This window comes from Telopea speciosissima, chromosome 3 (genome assembly GCF_018873765.1).
Source record: "Telopea speciosissima isolate NSW1024214 ecotype Mountain lineage chromosome 3, Tspe_v1, whole genome shotgun sequence".
Taxonomy (NCBI): Eukaryota; Viridiplantae; Streptophyta; class Magnoliopsida; order Proteales; family Proteaceae; genus Telopea; species Telopea speciosissima.
This window is the reverse complement of record NC_057918.1, coordinates 48,005,722-48,032,161: the sequence shown is the minus strand read 5'-3', so window position 1 is coordinate 48,032,161 and position 26,440 is coordinate 48,005,722. Positions and strand designations below refer to the sequence as shown.

The window sequence follows — 26,440 nt, the reverse complement described above, 5'->3', positions numbered from 1 at the left end:
GGGAAGGCCCTAGGAAACAACAATATGCCTGCTCCTTGGGGAGAACACACAAGAAGCGGAGGAACCTGAAATTTTTGTAGAAACTTCAAAGGAGATGAAGGCCCAAATCTGACGAAAGGATCTAGAATTGTAGGTCCATCTCCTTTAATTGCACTCCATCCAAATATGTGACATTGTTGCGCTGAAAGCCAACTTGCCAATCATATCACAAAGAGACTTCATGGCAAAGGTCATGTCAACCCAAATATACACTCTGGAAGGGGATAATTCTCCACCGCCTAGGCCAACATTTTTCCAAAACCCTAGGCTAAAAAGTGGAAGAGAATGTACACAAAAAAAATAGGTGGTCAACACTTTCCGAGCCGTTCCAACAAAAACAACATGTTGCGCCAAAAGCCAACTTGCCAATCTTATCACATAGATACTTCACGTCAAAGGTCATGTCAACCTAAATCTACACTCCGGAAGGGGATAATTCTCCAAGCCTAGGCCAACATTTTTCCAAAACCCCAGGCCAAATAGTGGAAGAGAATGGACACACAAAATTAGGTGGTCAACACTTTCCGAGCTGTTCCAACAAAGACAACATGCTGGGGAGACATGGATCTGACGGTGAATGAGAGACGACTGCATTGGGAGGCAGTTGGAAACAGCATGCCAGACATAAGCTATGGCTAGGGATATGGCCCTTGAACCAAACAATTTTGAGCCAAGTGGAGGTAGGCCCCCTAGATCTGATGAGATTCCAAGCTGTAGCACTGAAGAGACCCGAAGACTAGGGCGCCTTAGTAACAATGTCTCCCGAACCCAGAGGCCTTCTAGCGATGGAAGGAAGGGCATTCCAGATTATAGCCAACTGAGGGGAGGGGAGGGGAGCCCAACCATCAGAATGTATGATGTCTGCAACTAAGGAATGCCCGTGGAGTCCTGCGTTGTAAATAATGCTGGAGCCAACTAAGGGAAGGATACTGCCCATAGGATGCCAATAGTTGAGCCAGAGTCTGGTAGAGGCACCATCACATCAATCTTAAAGGTGGCAGCCCCTAGAGCTAAAGGCCTGAGCTTCAGAATCTTTATCCATGCCGAAGAAGCATCTGATGAAGGAGCAGTAGTTCAAATGGAGTCATTTCAGAGCAGCCACGCATATATCCAGTCAACTCAAATACTTTTCTGTTTAGCAACCAACTTCCAGATTAGTTTGAGGATGCCAACTATGTTGACCTCTTTGATCCATTTCAACCCAAGACCTCCTTCATCTCTAGGAAGCCACACTGAGGCCCAACTGATAGGGTGGAGAACCAGTAGCTTCCGAACCGTTCCAGAGAAAGGAAAACACAAGAGCTTCCAGATCCTTGATAGTAGACTGAGGAAGGGCAAAGATACATGGCCAATAAATGTAAGACAACTAAAGAACATGTCGAATCAATTCCAAACGCCCCGTGTATGAGAGAAGTTTCCCTTCCAGAGCTGGAATTTCTTGCGTAAAAGGTCTAAAATGGGAGAGCAATGATGAGCAGTGAGCCTAGTAGGGATAAGAGGCAGCACCAAGCATTTGACAGGAAGACGACCAAGAGGGAAGGTATTCTTTTCTTGTAAGATAACCATGTCTGCATCCGAGAACCCGGCCAAAAACAAGAGGGATTTCTGAGGATTAATCCGAAGGCCAAAAACTCTGTCAAAGAAATTTAAACAGCCTATAATAGTCTTAATCGAGACAATATTAGCCTTGGAGAAAAAATATTAGATCATCAACAAGGACCAAATGAGAGATCTTGAGATTCTTGTACGTGGGCATGGGAGAGATGGGCAGCTGGTCCGTCTTGCATTGAATCTCTTTGGAGAGATCTTCTAAGGCAAGGGTGAAAATGAGAGGAGACAATGGCAGCAAGAGAAAAAACCCAGCGAGAGAAAAACATAGCGACGCCGCTGAGGAGCAGCCTGGCCGTCCTCCCCACTCTTCCTCCCTTCTCCTTCTCTCTTTCTCCCCACCCCTCGCCCTACCTTTCTTCGTCCTCCTTTTCTTTTATCCTCTTCTTCTTCTTTTAGTTTGGAGTCTGGTTGTGAGGTCGGGCTCCTCCTTCTGTTTCTCTCCATTCCTTTCTTCCTCCTCTTCTTCTTCGGGATTTGGAGCTTGGTCTCCTCGTTTGGAGTTGTGAAGAGCTTGTGGTCATCATCCTTGCTTGTCCACAGTCTTGCTTGCCGTCAGCCCTCTTGGTTTGTTTGTTTTCGTAGACCTCAGTCTTGCCTGGTTTGCCGCCTTGCAAGTCGCCCTCCCGCTAGGTCTGTTTCCAGGCTCGTTGGGGTCTCTTCTGTCTGGTCGCAATGCTTCATTGGCTTTTGTCTCTGACAACTGCTCACCTTGTTGGGTCACCTCCCTCGCTGGCTTCTTTCTTTGCTTGGCCTACTGGCCCATCTCTTCGCCTCTAGCTCAGCTTGCGTTCTCTCTCGCCAGACATCTTGCATTGTTGGCGCCCTCAACTGTTGCTTGGTCGCCAACCCTGTTGGACTGCAGCTGCTTGGCCGCAAGCCTTCTTGGTCAGTCTTCTGTCTGATCTGCCTGGCTCGCTCGGCTAATGTCGTGTTACTGCCAGCTGCATAGTCTGCCTTTTGCAAGCTATGCTCCGCCGGCAGTTGCTTCGCCGTTGCCCTCTGCAAGGCCGGTGCCTCTCCGACATGGTTGTCACCTTCGCTTGGCCTGCTTCCAGATTGGGCGTGGTCCTCCGTAAGGCCAGAGCCCCTCTGCCGCGGCTGTTCGTTTTCCGGTGATGCTCCATTTTCGTCTTGGCGGCTGGTCCAAATTATGCTGAGATAGTTGGTTTAGGGTTTGTGGTTCCCTACCTAGAAATGACTTGGCTGCCCTTCTCCTTTTGTTGGGCTTCCTAGCTCTTGTGGCCTTTTGTCTTTCTAGTGAGCTTTTGTATTCCTTGGGCTTTCTTATCTGGTTTTATGCTCACATGGGCTTTGGATTTTACAGGCTTTGCCTCATCTCAGGTGGGCCTTGTAATTTGTTTATGGCTTTGTGCCCTTGTACGCTCTCTCTCGCCCCCCCATTTCTTTTCATTGGTAATTGATGAACCATAATTGGGGTTAGCTAATCAACAGATGACACGTCGTGGACCGGCTTATGACTAAACTGAATAATGAACCCGACTCAGACCATGACAGAATGAAAAAAACTGACCAGGTAACAAACAAACTCGAAGAAACGAATTGATCGTTGAGTCGACTCGGATTGGCCAAGTCTACTCAGATCGGCCTGGTCTACTCAGATCGGACTCGGAACTCCGGATGCTTAAGCTAACGCAATTACTTAACCTAACCACACACCAAGCCTGGTCAGGATCATGCTTCTTTCATGACTACTAAACCAACAGATGTCGAATTCTAGGAATGACACCTAGGATTACATGGAACACAAACTACTGTACATAAACAGATGATTCACATACCGATCTAGCAACTCAAACCTATAAATAGTAGCGCCTATCCCAGGTAAGGGGGACTTTCTCTCACTTTCAAGCTCTTTGAATTGAGAATTTATCTGTTGCAGAGGTCTGACTTAGGCATCAGAGTGTACTAACCGGCTCATGCTGGCACTCTTTTGTCTTGTGTTGTTTACCTGTGCAGATCAGCTCGGCCAGGCCAGGTGGACAGCAGCTCGGACTTCTCCGCAACGGTAACGAATTAAATTATTTATTCACCCAAAAAAGAGAGGAGACAATGGCAATGTAATCCCATCTCAAGGAATCAAAGGCTTTGTAGATGTCTATCTTCATGAGGGCAGCAAAAGGAGTAACATTTTCTCTCAAAATCACTAACCAGCTCATTACATTGGAGGACGTTGTTAGAAATACTTCAATGAAGGCCGCCGATTGGTTATCATTAACAAGGGAGTCCACAACCAGCTTAATCCGGTTGGCAAGCACTTTAGCAAGGCATGATCCAGTTTGAAAGCCCAGACCGAGAACTGACTCCAAACCTGGATTTCAATTTAATAGGGGTATTTAGGGAATTTTTGTTCAGGATTATTATTGTAATTTGAAACTTTTATGAAAGCTAGCTAGAGATAGTAGTTTCAGCTTTTGTATTTCACTAGGAATCCTTATTTGAGTTTTCTCTCTTTTGAATAGTCTTTATATGTAGCCTACCAATCCATCGATTAAAGATTGAATGAATAGAATTGTTTTTTTAGCTGCTACTGTGGCTTGATTGTTGGTCGACTGAGCTCCTTCCTCTTGTTCATTCTCGGTCGAATTAGATCCTCTTTCTGTCATTATCTTGCTGTGATCTACTGAAGCCAAGAGAAACAGACTTCCCAACCAAAATCCATCTCTGACTCTCTGAGGTTAGTTTTACTTACCTGTGGATACTCTGTTTCCGGTCTTGTTTCCTGCCTGCAAGTCTTCTTCATAACTTAATAAATCCATCTCTGTTTGTCTTCAAACTTCACATACTCTCACTAAATACTAGTCCCTACTTGTTACAATCATTATACCCTATCTAGAGTTTTTGTTTTATACCCAACTTTACAACCTGCTCTGTTCTGGCTGCAGTCTATTGCAGGCCTATCGCACCAGCATATATTTGGTATTTTTTCATGAGATTTCAGCCATAGTTGGGACCCACCAGGAACCCTACTCGACTGGAGTTTCAGCTTCAGCCAAGCTCTGGTTTAAGAGTTACAGATTTTCTCCTAACCGAGCCTTAGGAGGAGGTGGGGGAATAATTAGAGACAGTGATGGTAGGGTTCTGGCAGCCTTTTCAAATTACTATAGTGTGTGCACTAATTCTGTGGCTGAATTAAGGGCTATTAGGGATGGTCTGCGTTTGTGTACGGAGTTGGGTTTATCAGATTTTTATATTAACTGCGATTCAACTATGATTGTGAACTTCGTGTCTCAAAAGTCCTGCAACCTGTGGAATTGCTGGTATTGGATTCAGGAAGTCCTATCCCTTTGTGTATCTTTAATAGCTCTTATCTCTTTTTGGTTTAGGGTAAGTAATCGAGCTGTAGACTGGTTAGCTAATCTGGCCTGTACTGAAGCTACCAATTCCATATTTTTCTCAGAACCCACCTTTCGGAAATTCTTCGGCATATTATTCGGGAAGACAAGGCTGGCTTACCAGTGTTTAGATTGCAATTCCTTTTTGATTTTATGTATGGGTTTTTCTTAGGTTATGAGGTAGAGTTATTTTTTCTCCAGGGTTTGGGCTAAGGCGGGTTATGTCCCCCCCCCCCCCCCCGCTTGTTATTTTATTCCACTTCTTATTTAATAAAATTTTAGGGGATGGCCTGGGTCCCAGATAATATTCGGGTAAAAAAAATTATGTTTTATTGTGGAGAAGAAGATTGTTCTTATTATTCTCAAACTAGGACATGACATATTCTTATGATATTAGCCAAAAGGGCCTTCCTAAATTCTGTTATAATTTAGGCTTGTTTTGTTTTAGTATTTCAGAAAAGTCCCTTCTTACAGAGTTTGTTCCTAGTTTTATCCAATTATAGTTTTAAATTCCTGAAAGGCCCTTCCCTTCAATTTTTTATTACCGTTTGGTCCCAGTCCCTGTTTACCATACTCAAAGGGGTCCTGAACTCTTCTGAATAATTTATGAAATTGCAACTGCTTTTATTTGAGGTGTTTATCACTTTGGTGGACCCATAATGACCTAATTAGGGTTTCGGAACCCTAAGTTGCATTAACAAGCCCTTTTTCTTTAACAGCTGACATCAAGTGGAGTTATTTGTATGCCCCAAATTTTCAGAGTGGATATGACCTGCATTTTGCATCCTTCTGCAAGGTGGTTATTTTGTGTGGGTTGCATATCTGATTATCAACCAGCTCTCACTTATCCCAAATTTCTAGCCTTAACTTGGATATCCCTCTTATTAGCATATGGGGTTTTTCTGTATCGTATACAAGGAAGCATCACTTACGTAAGCTACATTTAAAGATCGTTCCCCCATAAACGTTCACTGTTTGGTACTCTGGTTACTTGTTTATGAGGAAAGTTAATTTGTCTCGTTCTACGAATTGTTTTAAAGATGGCTGTTCATTCTACTTCACCAGTATCATCCATCCCCCATTATACCATCTCCCATAAGGTATCTCTGGACATTCAATGAAGAAAAGTGATTATTAATTTTTTTTTTCACATTTAATTTAGAGAATGAAAAGATTTTGTACCTCAAGTCGTTTGTATGATGTGGGGTTACTGGTCCATTTTCCAGATTTTCAGATCCTCATATCCAATCTTAATTTTGTAGGCGCTTAATTCTTGCAAGTGGAATGGAAGGCATGGAAGGATTTCGTCAGAGATGGAGTCTGCATGGTCGCGTTGAAGACACCAAGTATACCCTACACATCTTTTGTTAGTCTGTCAAGGTTTATGATAACATAAGGATGAGTTCAGTTGGATCTTAAGCATTTCACATTGGATATCTGTTCATTTTGTTTCTTTTTTTTTTGTTTTTTTTTTTTTGGGTGGGGGGGGGGGGGACAAGTAGCACAAATCTATATTGCAAGTAAAGAAATATAAGATACAGAGATAGTGTATAACAGCAACAAAGAGGGCCCAAGCTTAAATAAGCCTTCAGGTCCCTGAATAGAGTAAGGGCCCACATACACCTATTCACCCCACCCCTATCTAATTCATTGTCACAGGAGTTGAAACTTCCACTGAGAACAAAGGAGTCGAGCTTACCTAAAGTGATGAAAATAGTATGGAGGAACCACCCAATGTATATATCATTTTTCTGTCATAAATTCGTTCTGTGGAAAGGTCAATCTAGTGGAACTTTGGACTAGGGATGGAAATGGAGCAGCATGAGGAGCATTGGGGTGAAGTTTAGCTAAACCCAGCCCCACCTTATTTAAGAAATTGCTCAACCCGACCCTGCCCTGCTTCCATCAAACATGCATAAGGCAATCAGGGTAGGGCTCCCTATGCTTTTTTATACTGTAACTTGGCCCAATTCCGATTACCACACCCATCCCATTAGAGGGTGGGTAGGGCTCTCTTGTTTCACCCACTCCCTTACCACCCCTACTTTGCACCTCATTTTAATGGGATTATTTGCCCTTGGAGATCTGCTATGTGGATTGAATGGGTTGGGTATCTTTCCCAGCTATATGTGTGTTACCAAATGGTTGAGGTGACATGGAATTTTTTTGCTTAGTTGCGTTATCAAACTTTACTTCTCTAGAGTTCTTTCACCAAAATTAGTTTTTATTTTGTAAAACTCTGGTTAGATTTTAACCCATCTCTTAAAACTTGATCATAAAATTTTTATGTCAGATTAAAGAGGGTTTGAACACTTGTTTCCAACAATGATTAATATTCTGACCTACGTGATTGATTATTTGCAGGAAAAGGCTAGAATCATTGAAAAATGGAATTGAGAATAGGAAAAAGGAAGAGCCGGTTGGAAATTCAGGCACGAAGAGATGGTTCTTTTGGTAAGGTAACTTGCTTACGGGTGTATCTGAAACTTTGCTTGATGAGGTTCTTATTGTGCCTGCTAATTTGCAACACGAGCATCCAAGAAATCAATAAAAGTAATTCAATGGGCCAAGAGTTGGAGTTATTTGGAGCATCCTGTTGGGGAATCTTTATTGTTTAAAGATTTTACTCAAGTGTTGGCTCTAGTAGGAAATATGGAGCACCCTATTTTCTCTGAAGTAGCAAAGTCTCTTTTCCAGTGATTTAGGATTATGGTCTGTTGACAGAAAGCATGTTATTGAAGCATCTTTCTTTATGGTAGGCTAGGGCCAATTGTTGCTGTACAGAATGTTGACCAATTCTTGTTACAGGTTTGAACCCTGCATTGTCACTAATCCTTTGAAACCAATCCTTGTCTTTGCTATCAGATTAGGGAACTATACAACATACCACCCTTGTTTGTGCATGGTGATTTTAAATGGATGGGGCTTTTGTTGAACAATGTTATGCTTCACTAGTATTCTTATCTTTCAAGCTGAGTGTGTTTTATCTGTGTAGGCACCCCATTGAGCAAAAATCCCTTGGTGGGATTCGCCAATCAAATTGCTTTGAAATTGGTAAAAAATTCACAATTTGGTGTCTTTTGTCATTAAAAATCCAATATTTGAAGGTGGCGTGAAAATGGAGCATTTTGGTTATTATTTATTGCAAAATAAAGCCAAGCGGGCTTCCTGCTTGATGCTTTTTTTTTCAACCATGCTTTTGGTCGAATCAATGTCCAATTTTCTTTACATTGGATAACGCCTGGGATGAGCTTTCCAATAACACTTGATTCGTGAAAATCGAATTCACAGATAAAAAGATATGAACTTTCAAAATTTTCAATGCAAAAAATAAAAGAAAATTTGGTGAGATGAGTTGGCCCGCGAGTCGACTTGCGCACCTAAGTAGAGTTCACATGCTCACCTCAGTAGTGCCACATTGGTGCTGTAGTGGCACCTTCTGGTGCTGCAAATGGCACCATCTGGTGTAGCATGATGGTATTTTTGGTAAGTTTTGAGAAGTAAAAAACCTAATCATTTTCCAAAGAGTGAGATTCTATTAGAATCAGGAATACTTTGAAATAGTGTAGAAAGTCCTGATTGCAGAATTGGAAACTTTATACCTTGAGTCGAGAACGACTTCTTGACCCCATCTTTCATTTGGCATTTTCCTTTCTTCATTTCTCTTTTCTTTCCTATTTTTGGTCAGAACTCAGTTTTTTTTACTTTGTTTGGATCATGTAGCAGACCCCATTAAGTTAGGATAAGGCTGAGTTTATTGTTGTTGTATATATTCTGAAAATTATTTTGGCAGTCAAGGGTATGTCACCAATATTCTCCATAGAACAGTGTTGACATGCTTTATTTGATCTTTAATTCGGTGATTTGTTACTATGCTAATTTATCTGGTAGTTATTTTTTCTGTACGTCTCGAATGACTTGTTTGATAGTTTAGGTTTTTATTCCCTTGCACTTGTTTATATATCCTAACTTCGGCTTTATTGTGCATCACGTTAGCATTTGGTGAGATATTCTACCTTTCAGTTTTTTCCTGAAATTTCTAACCCCATGATTTGTTGATTTTCGGGGAATACTTGCTATTTAATGAAAGAGCTAATTAAGCAATTGGGAAGACCCATTTTACCGGGTGTCTAACACTTTCCTGTATCCGTAATCTGACACTTACCCAAATCTTTATCTTTGGTTTGACCATTTCAATTCAGAGTTCTCTGTTTTCTGAAAAGAAAAGAGAAATTTGAGTCCTCATCCAGATCCAGATGGTGAATCTTTATTCCTCCTCTCTCAATAAAATGACTCTTACACAACCTCTCTTCACTGCAAGAGAGGATCGGATAGCCAAAAAATCCTGTCCTCACAGTGGCAACTCTGTTGGGACCATCAAGTTTCCAGAAATTTCTTGGCACTTTCATTTTTTGTTTTTTGGGTGAGGCCTGGTACTTTCATTCCATAACATAACAACTATTCTCTGACTTTTAGTAGTGTTATTGTGGAATGTTTGTTAATTGTATCATCACATTTGTTGACATTTCTCATGACACGTGCACTTTATGAAGTGCTAAAGACGCGTGGTGTAGCTGGCATGGTCCCTTACAAAGGTTTGGGTGACCCACAATGAAACCACAATCCTTGGATCTATACGTTTCTGGATATGGATCTTTATCCTCTTACGTTCCTGTCTGGTACAGTTGTCCAGTTCCTCTTATAGACGGACGGAAATGACGACCTAACCCCCTATCAGGGTGGGATCCATCCCCCCCCTCCCTTTATTAGAGGCACCGGACAACTGTACCAGACAGGGAACCAGAGAGGATAAAAATTCTTGTGGATATAAACAAGATGAACCATCGTACTTACTATTCATAATGCATACGCGGGTAATAGGTATATTCGATGGCCCTTGCTAAGGGGAAATCTCATGTCCCAAGCCATCTTTTTGCGTTTTTCATGTATGGACATAGAATCAATACTACTATGGTTAAGACGCAATTGAATATAAATACTATTTGAAAATCTTGAGAACTACTTTTAACTTGGTTCTATTTAGACTAGTATATTGTCCAACATGAGCCAAACTCGGTTCAAACCGATGTTAGAACCAAAACGTGAAGCTATGCTTGTAAAAGCAATGTCCTCCGCGCTGCTGGCACAGGTCCAATGTGGCATGGTTGTCAATACTCGAACCAGCTTCGGTTTGCTATTTCTGCTTTGATTTTGAAATAGAACCGAACCAGACTATGTGTTTCCCAATGGTTAGGCTGATGTGGAACTAGACCTGTTCTCATATGAGTTAACCCTTGAGTTTGTGAGAACAACTTTCTAGCACAGTTGGTAGAGTGTGAGCATAAAAGCCCACCCTACTAAGAGGTCTTGGGTTCAAGCTTCTTGGTTCTCAGCGTCTCTCCCTACCCATAGAATAGGTATTCATCTTAAAAACGAAAAAAAAAGGGAAGTAGTTCTCTGTGGGAAGTGTGGCCTATACCACAATCCCTATTATATGGAACAAATGCAAGCAGATATTGGACCTCAAGCAGATGGTTTTAAGTCTGACCGTCCTTGTCCAAAGTCAAATCAGTTTGGCCCAGCGTCATGACGTACAAGATCAAGGGTAGGTTCTAGGTACACCTAGGAATGTACCAAGATTGGTTTTTTTTTCTTTCTTAATATGGAACGAAAATATATGTTAAATACGGGAGAATGTTCTCTGTGTCGCAGGCGCAGGCTGCACCCAGACACATGGGGGTGGGCGTAATAACCACCCTGTCCCTCTGAGTGGCAGGCCCATGTGTCTGGGCTCAGCCTGCGCTGCGGCACAAAGAACATGAGCCCATTAAATAAATGGGCAAGATAATGCTAACTAATCGTATAGCCCCACACACGCGCGATAGCCAATGAAAGTGCGCACAGAGGTATTGGTTTAGATTTGATTTTCGATTTCATTGACGGTTGAACGGTATTTTTTCACACAAAGGCATTGGGTTGTGTCTAGGTATAGGAACCATGCTAACCACACGACTAGTTAATGTTCCTTTTTCCTAAATATAAATTGATCTAAGTATATCCATAGATTTTTTTTGTGGTAATATAAGTATATCCATTGTTAGAGGTGACCTACGATGAGTTTAGACATCGCATTTTGTCATTTTGAAGGCATGCATATGTTTACTTTCACCCGATTTCCATGGCTGGAGAATCCTCTGGAGCTCTTTCCCCCTGTAATAATAAGGGACTCCCCCCACCCCCCCCCCCCCCAGCCGCTCAACCACCAGAGGAAGATGACGCTTTCAACCTTGAAGGTGAAGTGTAAGATTTTTTGGATGTCAACGTTGAACTAATACTTGGCAAGATCATGGAAGGTAAACCCTATTGGCAACAGACAATCAAGGAGGCTCTAACAGCTGCTTGGCCTCTCCTTCGAGAAGTCCATATCACTCTGATGCCTCAACACCGGTTCATCTTCCACTTCAATCATGCCTTGATGTCCAAAATGTTTTAGAAGGTGGTCCTTGGTCGATCTCCTGCAATCTGTTGCTATTAGAATGGTGGAATAAGATCAAGGGTAGGCCTAGGTATACCTAGGAATGTACCAAGACTGACTTTTTCATTTATTATTCTTAATATGAAAGGAAAAAAATTTATTAAATAAGGGAGAAGAATGCCACCCGGTCATGCGGGCATGCCACCCCTTCGCCTTGATACAGTGGCACGCGAAATGACCACCGCACCCTGGTCATTTCAGGGTTTTAATCGTGTGCGGCGGTTATTTCATGTGCCCCTAGGCGCAGGGGCCGCAAGCCCTGCGCGACTGGTGGCGTTTTCTTTCCCATTAAATATAAACTGATCTAAGTATATCCATAGTCGTTAGAGGTGATCTACTTAGAGTTTTCAAAGCCTTACATGACAAATGATCCTATCAGAAAAAAACAGAGAAGTTGCTTACTAATATTGTTAACGCAACCACCAAGAACCACGGAGAAACAAAATCAGAGCAAAGATGACATAGATATTGAACGTGGTTCACACACCAATATGATGTACATCCCTGGGCAAAGCTGAGGATGATTCACTCCGTGATGGAAGAAAATATAACGGAGATCTCTCAAGAACACCCAAAGGTCGCAGCAAAAACTCTCCCTAGAAAATCCTAACTATCCCTCTGCTACTATCACAATGCTCACAAAATTTCCCTTTCGAGTCGCCACCAAAAATGTTTGGAGCAAAGCGAACTTCAAAATGGGTAAAAGCAATCAAGACACACATAACAAATATTTACATATTAGAATTACTTAAACTCTAATCAAACCAGCAAACGAAATCTCAAATTATTGATCCAGACATCTAGCTCTTCGAATACCTGTTCCAATGCTACTCGTAGTCCTTGTAGAAGCCCTCTTGTTTGTGCCTCTCGCAAGCATAATGTCAACCTACAGTCCATAGACCCCAAGACCAGTGATTGTTCAAAAAATATGAAACAAACCCAGCTCCCTTTCCCAAATGATGATCCCATCACCAATGGAAAAAGAAAATTTGTCAATTTTGGACTGCAAAGGTTGGCAAAGCAGTCAAGGAAGGCAATAGATGATGTAGTGTAGGGGTCAAAAGATGGCTATCTTGGATATGGTTTAAAAATGGGTTATGATTAAAAACTTCCAAGGGTTGTAACAAACGTGTAATATTTGGAATAACAAAATTGGGATGAGGAGATTGATTACGAAAATATGCCATATTTCTTTCATACCAACGAAAATAAATTGATTGTCAGTCACTGTTAATGAGTTATCATGTAGAAAAGAATGGAAAAGATGAAGAAGAGAAGGAGCATGGTGTAATTCCGTTGGTAAACTTAAGGACTCTCCAAACCAGATGAACTTTAGTAAACTAACATGATAAAAGTATGTGGCAATCAAATTCAGATTTCTTACCCAAAAAAAAAAAAGAAATAAAAGAAACCTACTGAGGCGATGCTTAATAGTAAGGCCTTCACTGTTTAAACTTTGGGTATATATGAAGTTTCCTAACTTTACGGAAAAGGTTGCCCACACTAAGCTACTGGCGTTGGGTATACACTGCCATCATGGGTTTCCATACCACATCAATAGGTATGTGGGAATCAATAGGAGACCCAAAATGTCAGGGAGAAGAGAAAATGTCAAGAGAGAATGTTAGTAATATGAGAAAGTATGGGAAAGAATCCCCACGCTATATAGGTGCGGTTTTTTTTTTTTTTGAACTTTTTTTAACAAGGCAATGGTTCTCTCGGCAGTCAAGGTCTTCTACGCTTTCTCAGATGAAATATTAATTTTGGAAGAGAGAAAAAATGATTAAAAAATCTTCATATGAGGTGTTGTTTATGGGTTGTCATTGTTGTCCGCACTATCAGATTGAGCCGTATACAGAAGATAAGTGGCACGATACAGCTAAGAATGGCAATAGAAGCACACATCTTTAAAGGAATTTTGGGCAAGCCAGATGACAAAATTGGCATAAGGGTTGTTCTAGAGAGTTGTAGAGCAGTGTGTCATCTTTACAATGCAACTGGAATTGTGTCGATCCGACTCCGGATGAGAGAGTTATGATCAGTTCCGTATGATCACTCCAGAAGACCAAGGTGCTTGAAAAAATGGCCCAAGTGAGTGGTGTCATTGAACAACTGATGATGTGTGCCCTCTGATGATGCCAGCATTGGAGCTGACGTGATAGGAGCAAGATGACATGGTAAGGACACATGGGAGCACTACTTAGGTGGCATGTCCATAGGGCCAAACCACATTGGTTAGTGTGCATGTGGCATGGCATCCCAGCACCATACGTGCAGCCAAACCACAGGAGCAGTAGCGCAGCCTAGGCCGCCCATGGTTACAATGGCAATAAGAGGGGTGGCACTGGCCACGCACGCATGGTGCACAATGCCAGCAATGTCCACAACACAATGGCAATGTAGGCAAGTAGTGGTTAATACGATGGGCCCCACAACATGCAAGGTCCAGTCCCCCCCCCTCTCCGCACACTGGTGCCTAGCCACGAGCCACAAGCAATACTTCTCCTCTCGCAACTAAGTCATTTGATGCCTATCTTGTGTTCGACGAATGGTCGCATAAGCAGCCTCAAATGAGTTTCTCTTGGGTTACAAAACCCTGAGACACGAAATGACTTGATTTTTATCGGTTCCAGAGTAATGGGAACTATTTTATCATAACCCAAAAGCTCATATCCACTTAAGATAGGCTTGATTAAAGCACAAGGCACCTTCGTTGTGGTAGAGGAAATCCTCCTGGGCAAGCTTTGATTTGTCGCTGATAAGGATTCTATGTACGTTGTGCCACACCATATCAGGTCGTGATCCGATGTATTACACATATACCGTGCGCATGTCGTAGATTTCATTTTTTGGCTCGTTATTCATTCTACGACTCGTTCTTTCCGTCACGTGATCAAATGGACCTTAATCCACCCCTGTTCTAGAGTGGAGATCTGACGCTCCACAGCCAACCCGTTGATTGCCATGTACCCCCGTGGTCCTAGATTCCATTCTAAAGGATCTTGACCATCCCCCTTGCCCTACTTGGATGGCTCAGGTTCAAGTGACCATAACTTGGTCATTTTAATACCGTTTTATTCCAGGTATTGTTTTTTTTTTTTTTTGTGTGTGCATAATTCTCTAAATTGTCCCTAAAATATGATTAAAGGGTTTGGGGTGATTTTTGTGCAAAGAAGCTCAAACAAAAGTAGAAATTAGAGAGAGAGAGGAGCAAAAGTGGGCTTATATATTGCATTGAATCCATCCAAACTACCATTTCAAGGGCATTGAAGCTCCATTGAAGAATATTGGATGGTTGGTAAGCTACATTGAAGTCTTGATAATTCTATGCATTAACGAGAAGTGATAGAAGGACGTTGAGGGTCTCATGTGCTAGGGCACACTTGAAGATTCAAGTTCCCCATTGAAGAGGGTTGTTGATGATTCCAGTGAGCTTCAAAGCTTTATTGGTGATACAGAGTCCACCAGATATAAGAGTTCTACAAGAAGACAAAGGTTGTAAGGATCTCTACCACTTGTCCATTTGTTTAACACTATTGTATCTATGTATTAGTTAGGTTGCATTTTGTCGAACACCTATGCTACATTGAGCATCATTGTAGGCCATTTTATAAGTCTATTTAATTATTTGTACTTGGGGTGTTCAGTGAGTACTAAACACAAAATTTGTGTCTTCTAGTAGTTATTACCACTATCATTTTGGGATTATAGTGCCCTCCTAGTTTTATGCTAAACCAGGCGTTGCAACACTGTCCTAGTTATATGTCGGGTAAACTATGGTTGTATCCATTGTTAGTTACAACTGACTAAGAGTTGAGTGTTGGGAAAATACGAAGCCTACAATGGCATTGCTTCGTGGATGTAGACAACTTGTTGAACCACATATATCATGTGTTGTGGGTGTGTGTATTGTGGATTGTTGTAGTGAATGTATATAGGTTGAAGTGCATTGTCTATAGGATGGATATGCACTACCTGATATGCTTCGCCACAATGGTTTCAATGTGGGTGTGCACACGACTATTTATCTGTATGTTGTGAGTATCAGAAGAGAATAACCAATTTTGTTGTGAGTTATAGAGTACACCAGTGCACCACTGACCAAACAATAGGGCCTACACTTAAAAGGAAAAGATATTAAATACATTAAGGGTATGTATGGTAACCTTTCAAAGAATGGATTCTGGTGTTTTTTCTGATTCTAGGGGTAGAATTGAAACAGATTATGTATGGGTTGTCCGGTCCATTCTTGTGATTTTTTGAAACAGACCGGGTGATAAAATAGATTCTGGCAAGCTTTTGAGAAACACCAAAATGGTGTTTCTCACATTTTAGAATTAATTCTATCAAATTTTCGGTGAAAACACATGGACTTAAGTGAATCAAGGGCATTGATGGAATTTACCATCAAAACATAACAAATCCTAAAATCTAGCCCATCTTCTCAACTCGACCTCTGCAACTCTCAAGTTTTTTTTCAGGTTTTTTGGTTCCAAGTTACTGTTCTTTAATGGCTTCGAACTCCTTGTCACGTTCTCCTCCAGCTTGTTTGAGCGAGCCCTCTCATGTGCCTTGCTCTCTTCTTCCCGTTCTCTCTCGCGGTTGCACCGCTTCGAATCTCGTTCTCGTTCTCGCTCGCGGTCACAATCTCGGTCACGGTCACTTACTGAGGCCAGGTAGCATTCTCTTTCATGTGAAAGTGATGCAAGAGAGAGAGAAGGGATAAAGCTAAGGTGTAGGAGAGGGATAAACCGGAAAAAAAAAAACAGAGATGGCGAGCGAGGAGATTCATTACTAACCCCAAAAACAAAACAAAACAAATTGAATTGTCGAGAGAAGGAAGGGGAAGAAATGGCATTGGGGACGTTGAACCTGAATATCCACCATGATCATCATCATCGTCATCATACAAATGTACAATATTGATATTACAATACCCTATTACCATCATCCCCTCTACTACCTCTGTGGGCTTTGACTTGAATCGCTGCTACTCTGGTAATTACGTCGATTTTAGCAGCGGCGGCGGCTGTAGGGCTCTGATAGCAGTAACAGGAGGAGGAAGAATAGGAAGAAGAAAGAGGTCAAGTCTGAAGTCCTTGAAGAGAAGTTGTCCAACTCGAGAGTTTCGGTCCCCATCGATTTCTGCAACACTTCCCCCTCTTGATCTAACCGAGGATAGCGTCAGACAGAGGATTCTCGTGAGGATTCCTCCTCTTGGTAATTACCTAAAGAAGAGGATTCCCGTGAGTTCAACTCTCTCTCTTTCTCTCTCTCCCCCCAAAAATCGAAATCCAGTCTAATGTATCCCTAAATTAAATTTTATGCTATGAGAAAAACAAAATCGATTCTAGAATCAGGTTTACCATACAATATTTGTTGGTACAGAATTACTCCAAAAATCTAGAAATAGAAAAAATCGATTCTGACTCAGAATCAATTTTTTGAATCAGAATGATTGCCATACATACCCTAATTTACCCCCTCTTACTGTCAGCCATAGTCCAACAACGCCAAGCTCAGTGACAGCTTGAACAACACCTAAGTGATCCAATGACATTATGGCTATAGGGGAAGGTTCCTTGAATGACTCAACAAAGACACCAAGGTTTGATGGTATAGACTATGTTTTCTAGAAGAGGAGAATGCAAATATACATTGGAGCTCCAAGTATGATGTTTGGGATTCAGTTGTAAATGGTTATAAAGTAATATAAGTATCTCCTATAGATTTGGAGGCCAAGAAGACATATGGTTACAATCTCAAAGCTTTGAATGCAATTATGTTTACCCTAGACAAGAATGTCATGACCAAGGTGATGGATTGTGGTACTGCCAAGGAAGTCTTTGATAGACTGAAGAGCCTTTATGAAGGAGACACCAAGATCAAGAAGGCAAAACTCCAAATCTACAGAGCTTAGTTTGAAAGTTTGAAGATGATTAAGGAAGACAATATTGAGAGCTACATAATCAAGGTAAATGAGGTAGTCAACTTTGTAAGGGGAGTTATAGAAAACTTGTAGGATAATGTTATTTGTCATAAAAATTCTTAGGTGCATACTACGTAGGTTTGATGCAAAGGTATCAGCCATTGAGGAGGCTAAGAACTTGGATACCATTACACTTGATAAAGTGCATGGTACACTCATTACAAATAAGATGAGGATAAGTAAGAGCAAGTCCACTATCAAAGAAGCAACCTTTAAAGCAATGAAGAAGCTAAAGGTGAAGGAAGGTTCAGATGAGTCAGACAATGATGATGAGATCACAACCCGTTTCACCGGGAGACTAAGGAAAGGTAGAAAGTACAAAGGTAAGCTCCCATTCAAGTGTCTCAATTGTGGTAAGTTTGGACACTTTGCAGCCAAGTGTGCCCAGAAAGAGAAAAAATTCAAGTGATGATGAGGAAGATAAGAAAGAAAGCTGTAAAGGAAAGAAAAAGTTCAACTCAAACAAGTTTAAGAAGAACAAGCTTAAAAAGAGAAGCTTTATCACGAAGAAGAGTAGTGACACCTCTAAGGATGAGTCTGAAAGTGACTTGGATGATGAAGGCAATGAAGCTCTTTTCATGGTCTTTGAAGACAAGGAGAGTGAGAATTCCAAGGAAAGAGCATCCTTTGATGAGCAATTAAAGGGGGAAGTGAACTTGGAAGATGGACTCAGAGCTGCTGTCAAGGAGATGAGAAGAGAAAGAGAAAAAAAAAAAGTCTTAAAGGATCTTGAAGAATAAAAACAATTGGTTTTTGAGTTTAGTAACGCTGAAGAGTCTAGCAACGTAACAGAGGATCTTGAGACCCAACTCTTGCAGAAAACCATAAAATGTACTAAGCTAGAGTTAGAGATCTTAGCTTTGAAAGCTCAGCTAGAGGAGGAATCTACCATCCTCATTGACTATATAGACTTTGAGAAGGAGATTGCAGTATTGAAAGCAAAATTGGTAGAGTATAAACAAGAAGAAGAGACAAGACCCAATTGCTCATGACATAAAGATATGTACATCTCCTAAAATGCATTAGATACAAGCAAACTCAATGAGATACTCAATGCTCAAAGATCAGCTCAAATAAAGTTTGATCTGGATTTATCCAACAAAAAAAATAAAAAAAAGTTTGATCTGGATTTTGTAGAAGGTGAGTCATAAAAAATGTTGAATGTAAGGGAATAGTTCAAAACCCCATCAGACTGATTGATAAGAAGACTCAACAAACCGACACACAAAAGAGCACAAGAGAGTTGTTGAAGAGGGTAGAAGAGAATCAAGGTCAGATCAAGATGTTCAGACCAATGAGAAGAGTCAACCAAGGTCCACACCATAAGGTTATGGCAATGCATGAAAATGGATAAGTTTGCTTTCACTCAAGTCAACTACCAGAGAGCAAGAAGAGTTAATAATTTCAAGGCTCAGTACAAAGTGTAGAGAGAGCCAATGAGACAGAGCAATTTCTTTCCTAGCTACTTTTTCAAGTACAATAGATTTGGACATAGGTTGATGGATTGTACGTTAGACTTGGGGCCAGTCAACTTTGTCGGAAGGAATTCCTTTACTCCTTTTAATGGAGTATGTGGTTGAATACTATAGATGCAGTAACTTTGGGCACATAGCCAGAGATTGTAGGACTACATTTTCTTCACAGAAGCATCAGAGCAAGGGTAGTTAGAGTAGAAACAGAAGTATGAGGTCAGATGAGACCAGAAGATAGAATATTAAGGCAGCTAAGAAGAAACCCCAAGGTAGAAGCCAGTACAGAAACCACAGTCAGTTGATAGAGTCTGGGTTTAGTGAGAAAGTTAGGAGTAGCTCTTTGGTTGTACAGATAGCTTTCAAAGTGCAGGGCAGTTCTACTCCTTGGATACTAGACAGTGGATGTTCAAGTCACATGACTTATGATAGAAAAAGATTTGACAAGTTTCAATAGTATGAGAGAGGTTCAGTGAAGTTTGGCAACAACGATGGTGCCAATATAGTTGGCAAAGGCTTTATCATCTTAGCAATGGGAAGGTGAAATCCCATTATGTTTTTTATGTGTCTAGGTTTAAACACAATTTTCTTAGTGTTAGTCAAATTTGTGACAAGGGTCATGAAGTGGTCTTCAACAATTAGGGCTGCCAAATCATAAGGGCTAGCAGTGGCAAGTTGATAGCATCTGGACAAAGCACCTCAAGCAATTTATACACCTTGTCAGAGAAAGTGGAGGACTCGTGTATGGTGAGTGTGGAAGAAGAGACATGGTTATAGCATAGGAGACTTGGGCACATTGGGTTTGAGAACCTAGCCAAGGTCTCCTCCAAGAAAGTTGTGAGGGACATACCAGTTCTGAAGAAGTCCTCTAATAATATATATGCTTCATTTCAGATTGGCAAGCATATAAGAAAAATCTTTCAAGTCTAAGGAGTATTACACTAATCAACCCTTGGAGCTTGTGTACACAAACTTGTGTGGACCCATGAGGACTCAAAGTATTATAGGAGAGTCATACTTCATTTTGTTCATTGATGACTATTCCAGAATAACATGGGTTATGTTCTTAAAGCACAAGTCATATGCTCTTGAGAGATTTAAGATATTTAGGAAGCAAGTTGAGAACCAGACAAGAAAGAAGATCAAGTGTATGAGATCTGATAGAGGATAAGAGTACACTTGGATAGACTTCAAAGAATATTGTTATGAGAATGGAATCAGAAGACAGACTTCAGCTACAAGAACACCTCAATAGAATGGTGTTGTAGAGAGGAAGAACAGGACTATTTAAGAAATGGCCAAGACCATGCTGACAGAAAATGGCATGGGGTAACAAGTTCTAGAGAGAAGCAGTGCATACAAAAATGTATATTCAAAACAGGTGTACGTTGAGACCTCATCAGAGCAAGACCCCCTGTGAATTTTGGTTTAGAAAGAAAGCTACTACAAAACACTTTAAAGTGTTTGGTAGCAAGTGTTATATCAGAAACACCAACCAAGACTAGGGAAAGTTTGATAACTGGGTTGATGAAGGGATCTTGCTAGGCTACTCATCTATTAGTAAACCCGCCAAATGTTTCAACAAGAACTGAGTTATATAGTGGAGAGTGTACATGTCAAAAGTTGATGAGAATAGGGACTTCCACAGAGTGTCACCTTTTGATTCCCCTTCGCTTGAAGATCTCATTGATGATCATGCTGATGGTAAGAATGGTCAGAAAAAGAAAGATGGCCCAGTTCAAGATAAGTTCGATTCAGAGTTAGATAATCAGAGGAGTAAGAAAGGCAAAGTGGGTAAGAATTATCCAAAAAAACATATCATTAGAGATCCTACTGTAGGGGTTCATACTGTGGAATAACCTAGAGCGGGATGAATAGGTTATCACTAATGAAATATGAATCTTTCTGAATTACTTTTGGTTATGCTTAAATTAAGACAAAGTAAGAGAATAAGCAAAATGCACAAAAGAAAGACACAAAATTTTATAGTGGTTCATCTATACTAGCCTACATCCACTCCTCTCAACCTTACGAGAATTTCACTAGTTCTCCCTTTCAATACAATCGGTGAAGAAGAACACCTTTACAAATCTTTTTAGCAACGATAAGAGGATCCTAAATTTTTTAAGGATAAATGAATCCTTTTGCACAATCCTAAGTGCAATCTAGGCTAGTGCAAAAAAAAACCTTGCTCATCTAGAGTTAACCCAACTCAAGAGCAAGAATAAAAAATAAAATAATTACAAAGAAGAAATATAAGAATTACCTAGACAAGGAGTGTGACATGTACTCCTTGCAAGTGATCAATGATATGCATATGAGTGCAAATAAGATCGACCTTCATTAGAACTTATTTCTAGAATGAATGCTTCAATAGTATGAAGGTCTTGATCATAGAAGTCAACTTTGAGTAGACTTGAAAAGATGCTCCTTGACTTCAACACTAATAGAGTACATGAAATAACTTTTCTTCTCACAATAAAGGCTCTTTTTGGACTATAGTGAGCTATAAAAAGTTTCGACACATCCACTATTTATAGAGCTCAATTAATGCACTTAAAACATGTGCTAAAATAGTTCTAACGGCTATATTTTAGTCCTACTGGTTGACCTGAGGATGTTCCGATCGACCAGAGAATATGACCGTTGGGGAAACTAGCCGTTATGATATTTAACAGAACCTACCGATCAGTGTCCAGTTGAACGGCATGATCTGTTCAACCAGACAGGCTTATTGGTACAAACAGGCAAGCTTCTACCAACTCAGGTTGAAAAGGTCCTATGTACCGATCGACCGGCAGACTATCCTGCTTGATTTTTGACAGTCTGGCTTTTGGGGTCTTGTTCCAACGAATTTCCAACCTATACTAAAGTCAAATGAGGTTCTATAAAAGCCTCCTAAGGTCTCTAGGACATGCATATGACTTTACAATATGGGTATGCAGTTACAATATGCAATATGTGTTCCTAAGTGCACACAAACGTCTTCCAGAGATTTTCTTCAAGTCTTGTCTTGATCTACTCTTTCTTTGAAGCTTGGCTAACCTGTCATCTTTAAATACTCTTAAACAAAACATTAGTGTTTTTTCATGTGTTTATTATTATCAAAACATTTATGGGGGAGTAGGAGAGGAGAACCCTAAAAAAACCAAGCCAATGAGGGGGGAACCACATGTGGATGTCACCACCGTGACATTACCGTGGCGCTGCCAAAGTGGAGGTTACCCTTATAAATAGGGGTGACCCCCACCCTAAAAAAAAACAAAAAAAAAAATGGAAAAAGGCCAAGGAAGGAGAGGGAGAGTGTTCTGAGGGTAGATCTCCTTCCACCCTCTCCCATTTTGTCCCCTTTTGAGTGCCTCTATGCCTGTTGTCAAACTATTAGCCCCGATTACCCGTCCCTATGGGTAGATCTATCGATTACCCTTCCAAAGCTTACCTTATTCATAACCATGTTTCCCCATGACCCATGCCTTATGTTTAACTCATATGTGATTGTTATTCCGTTCAAGTATGGATAGCAAAATTTCCCTTATGGTCATTACCCTGTCCGAGTAACGAAAATTCCTATCAAAAGCCATTGCTTGGTCTGAGTAAAAGGGAAGCGATTCAACCATCCGTCTCCACTTGAGCCGGGAGACAACTGTATCTTGCAGTTCTCATATCTTAGTGTAAATGTATATTTGTTACATTTCATGTAAGCATAATGTAGATTGTTAAGATATGTTGTGTTAGTGTTAGGGGTGAAACAGGGTCGGGTTGGGCCAGGTTTTTTAAAACCCTAGCCCAACCTTGAGTCCTCTTAACTCAACCCAAGGCCAACTCGACCCTAGGTCAACCTAGACCCAACTCTGTTGGGCTCAGCCCAGCCTGGCCCTGATTGACCCTGATCGGGTTGGACTAGGCCGAGTTGACCCTGATTGACTTTTTGCCATTTACTTCGTCTTAGCATTAAAAAAATGAGACACATGTGATTAGGTATTGGCTTGTTTCATACTCAATTGACTATTAAACTTTTCTTTGGGTTAAAAAACTTAGCCTAATCTTAAAATTGTAAATATTTTCGTTTAATAGATAATTAGCTTCTTTTTTTTTTTGGTAAACCAATTGATAATTAGATACTAAAGAAAAATTACAAAATGTAAACAATAAATTGTAAAGCATAACCCAACATAGGGCCAGGCTGGGATGGGCTTAGCCTAGGGGTGTCAATTGGTCCAGTTCTGGGCTATCGGTCCGGTTCTCTAACGGTTCTAGCTCTAAGATGTCATGACCAGATCCGGACCATTAAGCTTTCCGGTTCCAAATTTGAGATCCAAGACCATTAAGTAATGGGTGGTCCGGTTCCGGTTCCGAAGCGGGTTCAAACATTATTATAATGTAGAGTCCAAAACAAGGACAATAGGAGTTGCTCTAAAAAAATGGTAGACGTTCCACTGTGTCAATGTATATATTATCATCTCATGCGAACAGATATGTTAGACTTGAACTAATTTTGATGTCTACAACTTTCACATAATTCCCTATATTTAGACTTTGTTTATGCAGAGAAAGAGAGAGAGGGGGAGTTTAGAAATAGCGAACTATTATAATAATTCGCCATCTGTCATCACCAATTTGGTGGTTTGTGAATAAAGACTTTTATTGAAATAATAATCTACACATTGCAATTGTTAGGTATGAGTGGAGATAATACCAAAAACACAACTTCTGAAGTTGTTTTTCTTTTGTATGACATCATTCGTCAGATTTTATTAGATGATGATCTAGTCCAGTCATTTCTTCCGTTTCTAATGGATCCTTAACGGTTCCTATGACCAAACCAAATCCGGACCAATAACCTATCACTAAGACCAGATCTGGACCAATAAGCTATTGGGTGGATTGGTTCCGGTTCCTAGCGGGACGTTTCTGGTCCAATTACAGGTTCTGGTCCACAATTGATACCCCTAGCTTAGCCTGAGGCCTCAACCCTGGTCCAACCTGACCCTGACCTAGGGCCTGAAAATTTTAACTCTAACCTGCCCTCAGGGTTGAAAATTCAGCCCTATTCGGGCTCAGGGCGGGCTCGGGCCAACAGGGCCAAACTTACACCCCTAGTTAGTGTACATATTAATTAGTGTAATCCGTTTCTTTATGAGATTTTGATTTGTTAAAATATGTCATGATAGGATGCATTTCATTGCCATGTATTTGAGTAGTCTTTCATGAATACATCATTTTAGCCTCATATGTTGGTCTATGACTATCATAAAAGGAGATTATTTGATACTTAGCATTTAATAGAAAGATCGATTCAACTGGGCGGGATGGGGTGCTAACACCTTCCCATTCTCGTAACCTGACCACTTACTCAATCTTTGACTGGACTAGATGGAATTATGAAACCCTTTCTGCTCATCCTAGACGGGGGCTACACTAGGCCTGAACCCTAGGTGGCAACTCCATTTATTTTTATTTATGAGGCATGATCCCAATCCCCTATGTTAATATAATGAAATCCAATGCAATGCAAAATCCCTATCGCCAAGGAGCCACGAGACCTAACAAATCCCACCTGCAAGGCGGAGAAACCTGCATTTGGAGGTCGCAACACCTACAGTTCCAGAGTATTGGGAACCGTTGGATCAAAATCCAAGAGCTCAGATCCACTTCAAATGGGCTTATTACAGCGTGCAAGCCACATTCATTGCGGCAGAATAAATCCTCTCAGACGAGCTTTGATTCGTCAATGACGAGGATTCTATGTACGTTGCGCCAGACCAAATCGTTATGATTCGATGTATCACATATATCCCGAGCACACGTCAAGGATTCCTTTTCTTGGCTCGTTATTGATCTCACGTCTCATTCTCTCAGTCGTGCGATCGAATGGACCTTAATCCACCCACGTTCTGGAGCAGAGATCTGACACTCCACAACTGAACTACCATACTGCCATGCACCCCCATGGTCCTTGATTTCATCCTGAAAGATCTTGGTCATCCCCCTTGCCCTAATCGAATGGCTGAAGTTCAAGTGACCATAACTTGGTCATTGTAAGTCCGTTTTGCCCTCAGTTTTTGTAGAATGCTCTAAATTGACCCTATAACATGATTAAAGGGTTTGTGGGTGATTTTTGTGAAAAGAAGCTCAAACAAAAGTAGAAAATAGAGAGAGGAAACGAAAGGGGCTTGTGTATTGCATTGAATCCATCCCAACTACCATTCCAAGGGCATTGAAGCCTCATTGAAGATTTTTAAATGGTTGGTAAGCTAAATTAAAGACTTGGTGATTTTATGCATTAAAGAGAAGTGAGAGGAGGTTGAGGGTCCCATGTGCCAAGGCACACTTGAAGATTCAAGTTCCTAGTTGAAGAAGGGTTGTTGAAGATTCCAATGAGCTTCAAAGCTTCATTGGTGAAATGGGGTCCACCAGATACAAGGGTTCTACAGGAAGACAAAGGTTGTAAGGGTCTCTACCACTTGACCCTTTGTTTTACACCAATGTGTTAGCTAAGTTGCACTTTGTCAAACACCTATGCTACATTAAGCACCATTGTAGTGCATTTCATAAGCCCATTTTATTACATGTATTTGGGGTGTTCAATGGGTACTAAACACGGGAGTTGTGTCTCCAAATAATTGTTGCTACTATCATTTTGTCAGTTGCAGTTGACTAAAAGTAGAGTATTAGGCAAATACAAAGCTCATAATGGTATTGTTCCGTGGATGGAGGCAACTTGCCGAACCACATATCTTGTGTTGTAAGTGTGCATATCGTGGATTGCTTGTGGTGGATTGTGTATATGTTGATATGCATTGTCTGTAGGATAAGTGTGACTGCATAGTATGCCTGACCACATAGTGATTGCAGTATGGGTGTGTAATAGCATACGATTGTCTCTGTGTTGTGTCGGACGAGAACTACCAGTTTTGTTATGAGTTACACAGTGCATCAGTGACAACAATGGCACCTACAGTTATAAGAAAAGATTTTAAATACGCCGATTCAACCCTCTCTCTCTCTGTCACCCGTTGTCCAACAAGGGAACATAGGAAACCTCAAAACTTAAGAGAACCTATTCCCACAAAAATACTTCCTAATAATTTTGATGATGTCTCTATTGTAGTGGTTTATTGTAAAGATAATTTCAAAACTAATCTGAAAGAATTCTAGGGAACTAAATGCCACCTTTTCTTTCTTTCAACATGTATTTCCTGACAAAAGATTTCAAGGCATTCAAAATTGTCTCAATCACCATAATCTCTGCTTTTTGCTTTGAAGATTACAAAACAATGCATTACAAAAAAGTAGGGATGCACTTGTGCATATCTTGCTAGGCAAGTGCACAGCAAGCAAAACATTTGAAAATTTTCCCTTGGCACACTTTGATTAGATTTTAGAAGTTTTACATTAGACAACTCTAAGGTATACATTCGTGTAATAAGAAAATACATACAGT

The 26,440-nt window shown here is 40.8% G+C and overlaps 1 protein-coding gene across 1 annotated transcript in view; it reads left to right on the top strand.

The window, feature by feature from the left end:
• Positions 1 to 7,942, top strand: part of LOC122653535 — a 34,122-nt gene extending 26,180 nt beyond the window's left edge. The window contains exons 5-6 of the mRNA XM_043847394.1: positions 6,266 to 6,349; positions 7,368 to 7,942. Coding sequence (XP_043703329.1) covers positions 6,266 to 6,349; positions 7,368 to 7,461 — 178 coding nt within the window. The 3' untranslated portion in view covers positions 7,462 to 7,942. The remainder of the gene's footprint in view (positions 1 to 6,265; positions 6,350 to 7,367) is intronic.
• Positions 7,943 to 26,440: the final 18,498 nt, after the last annotated feature.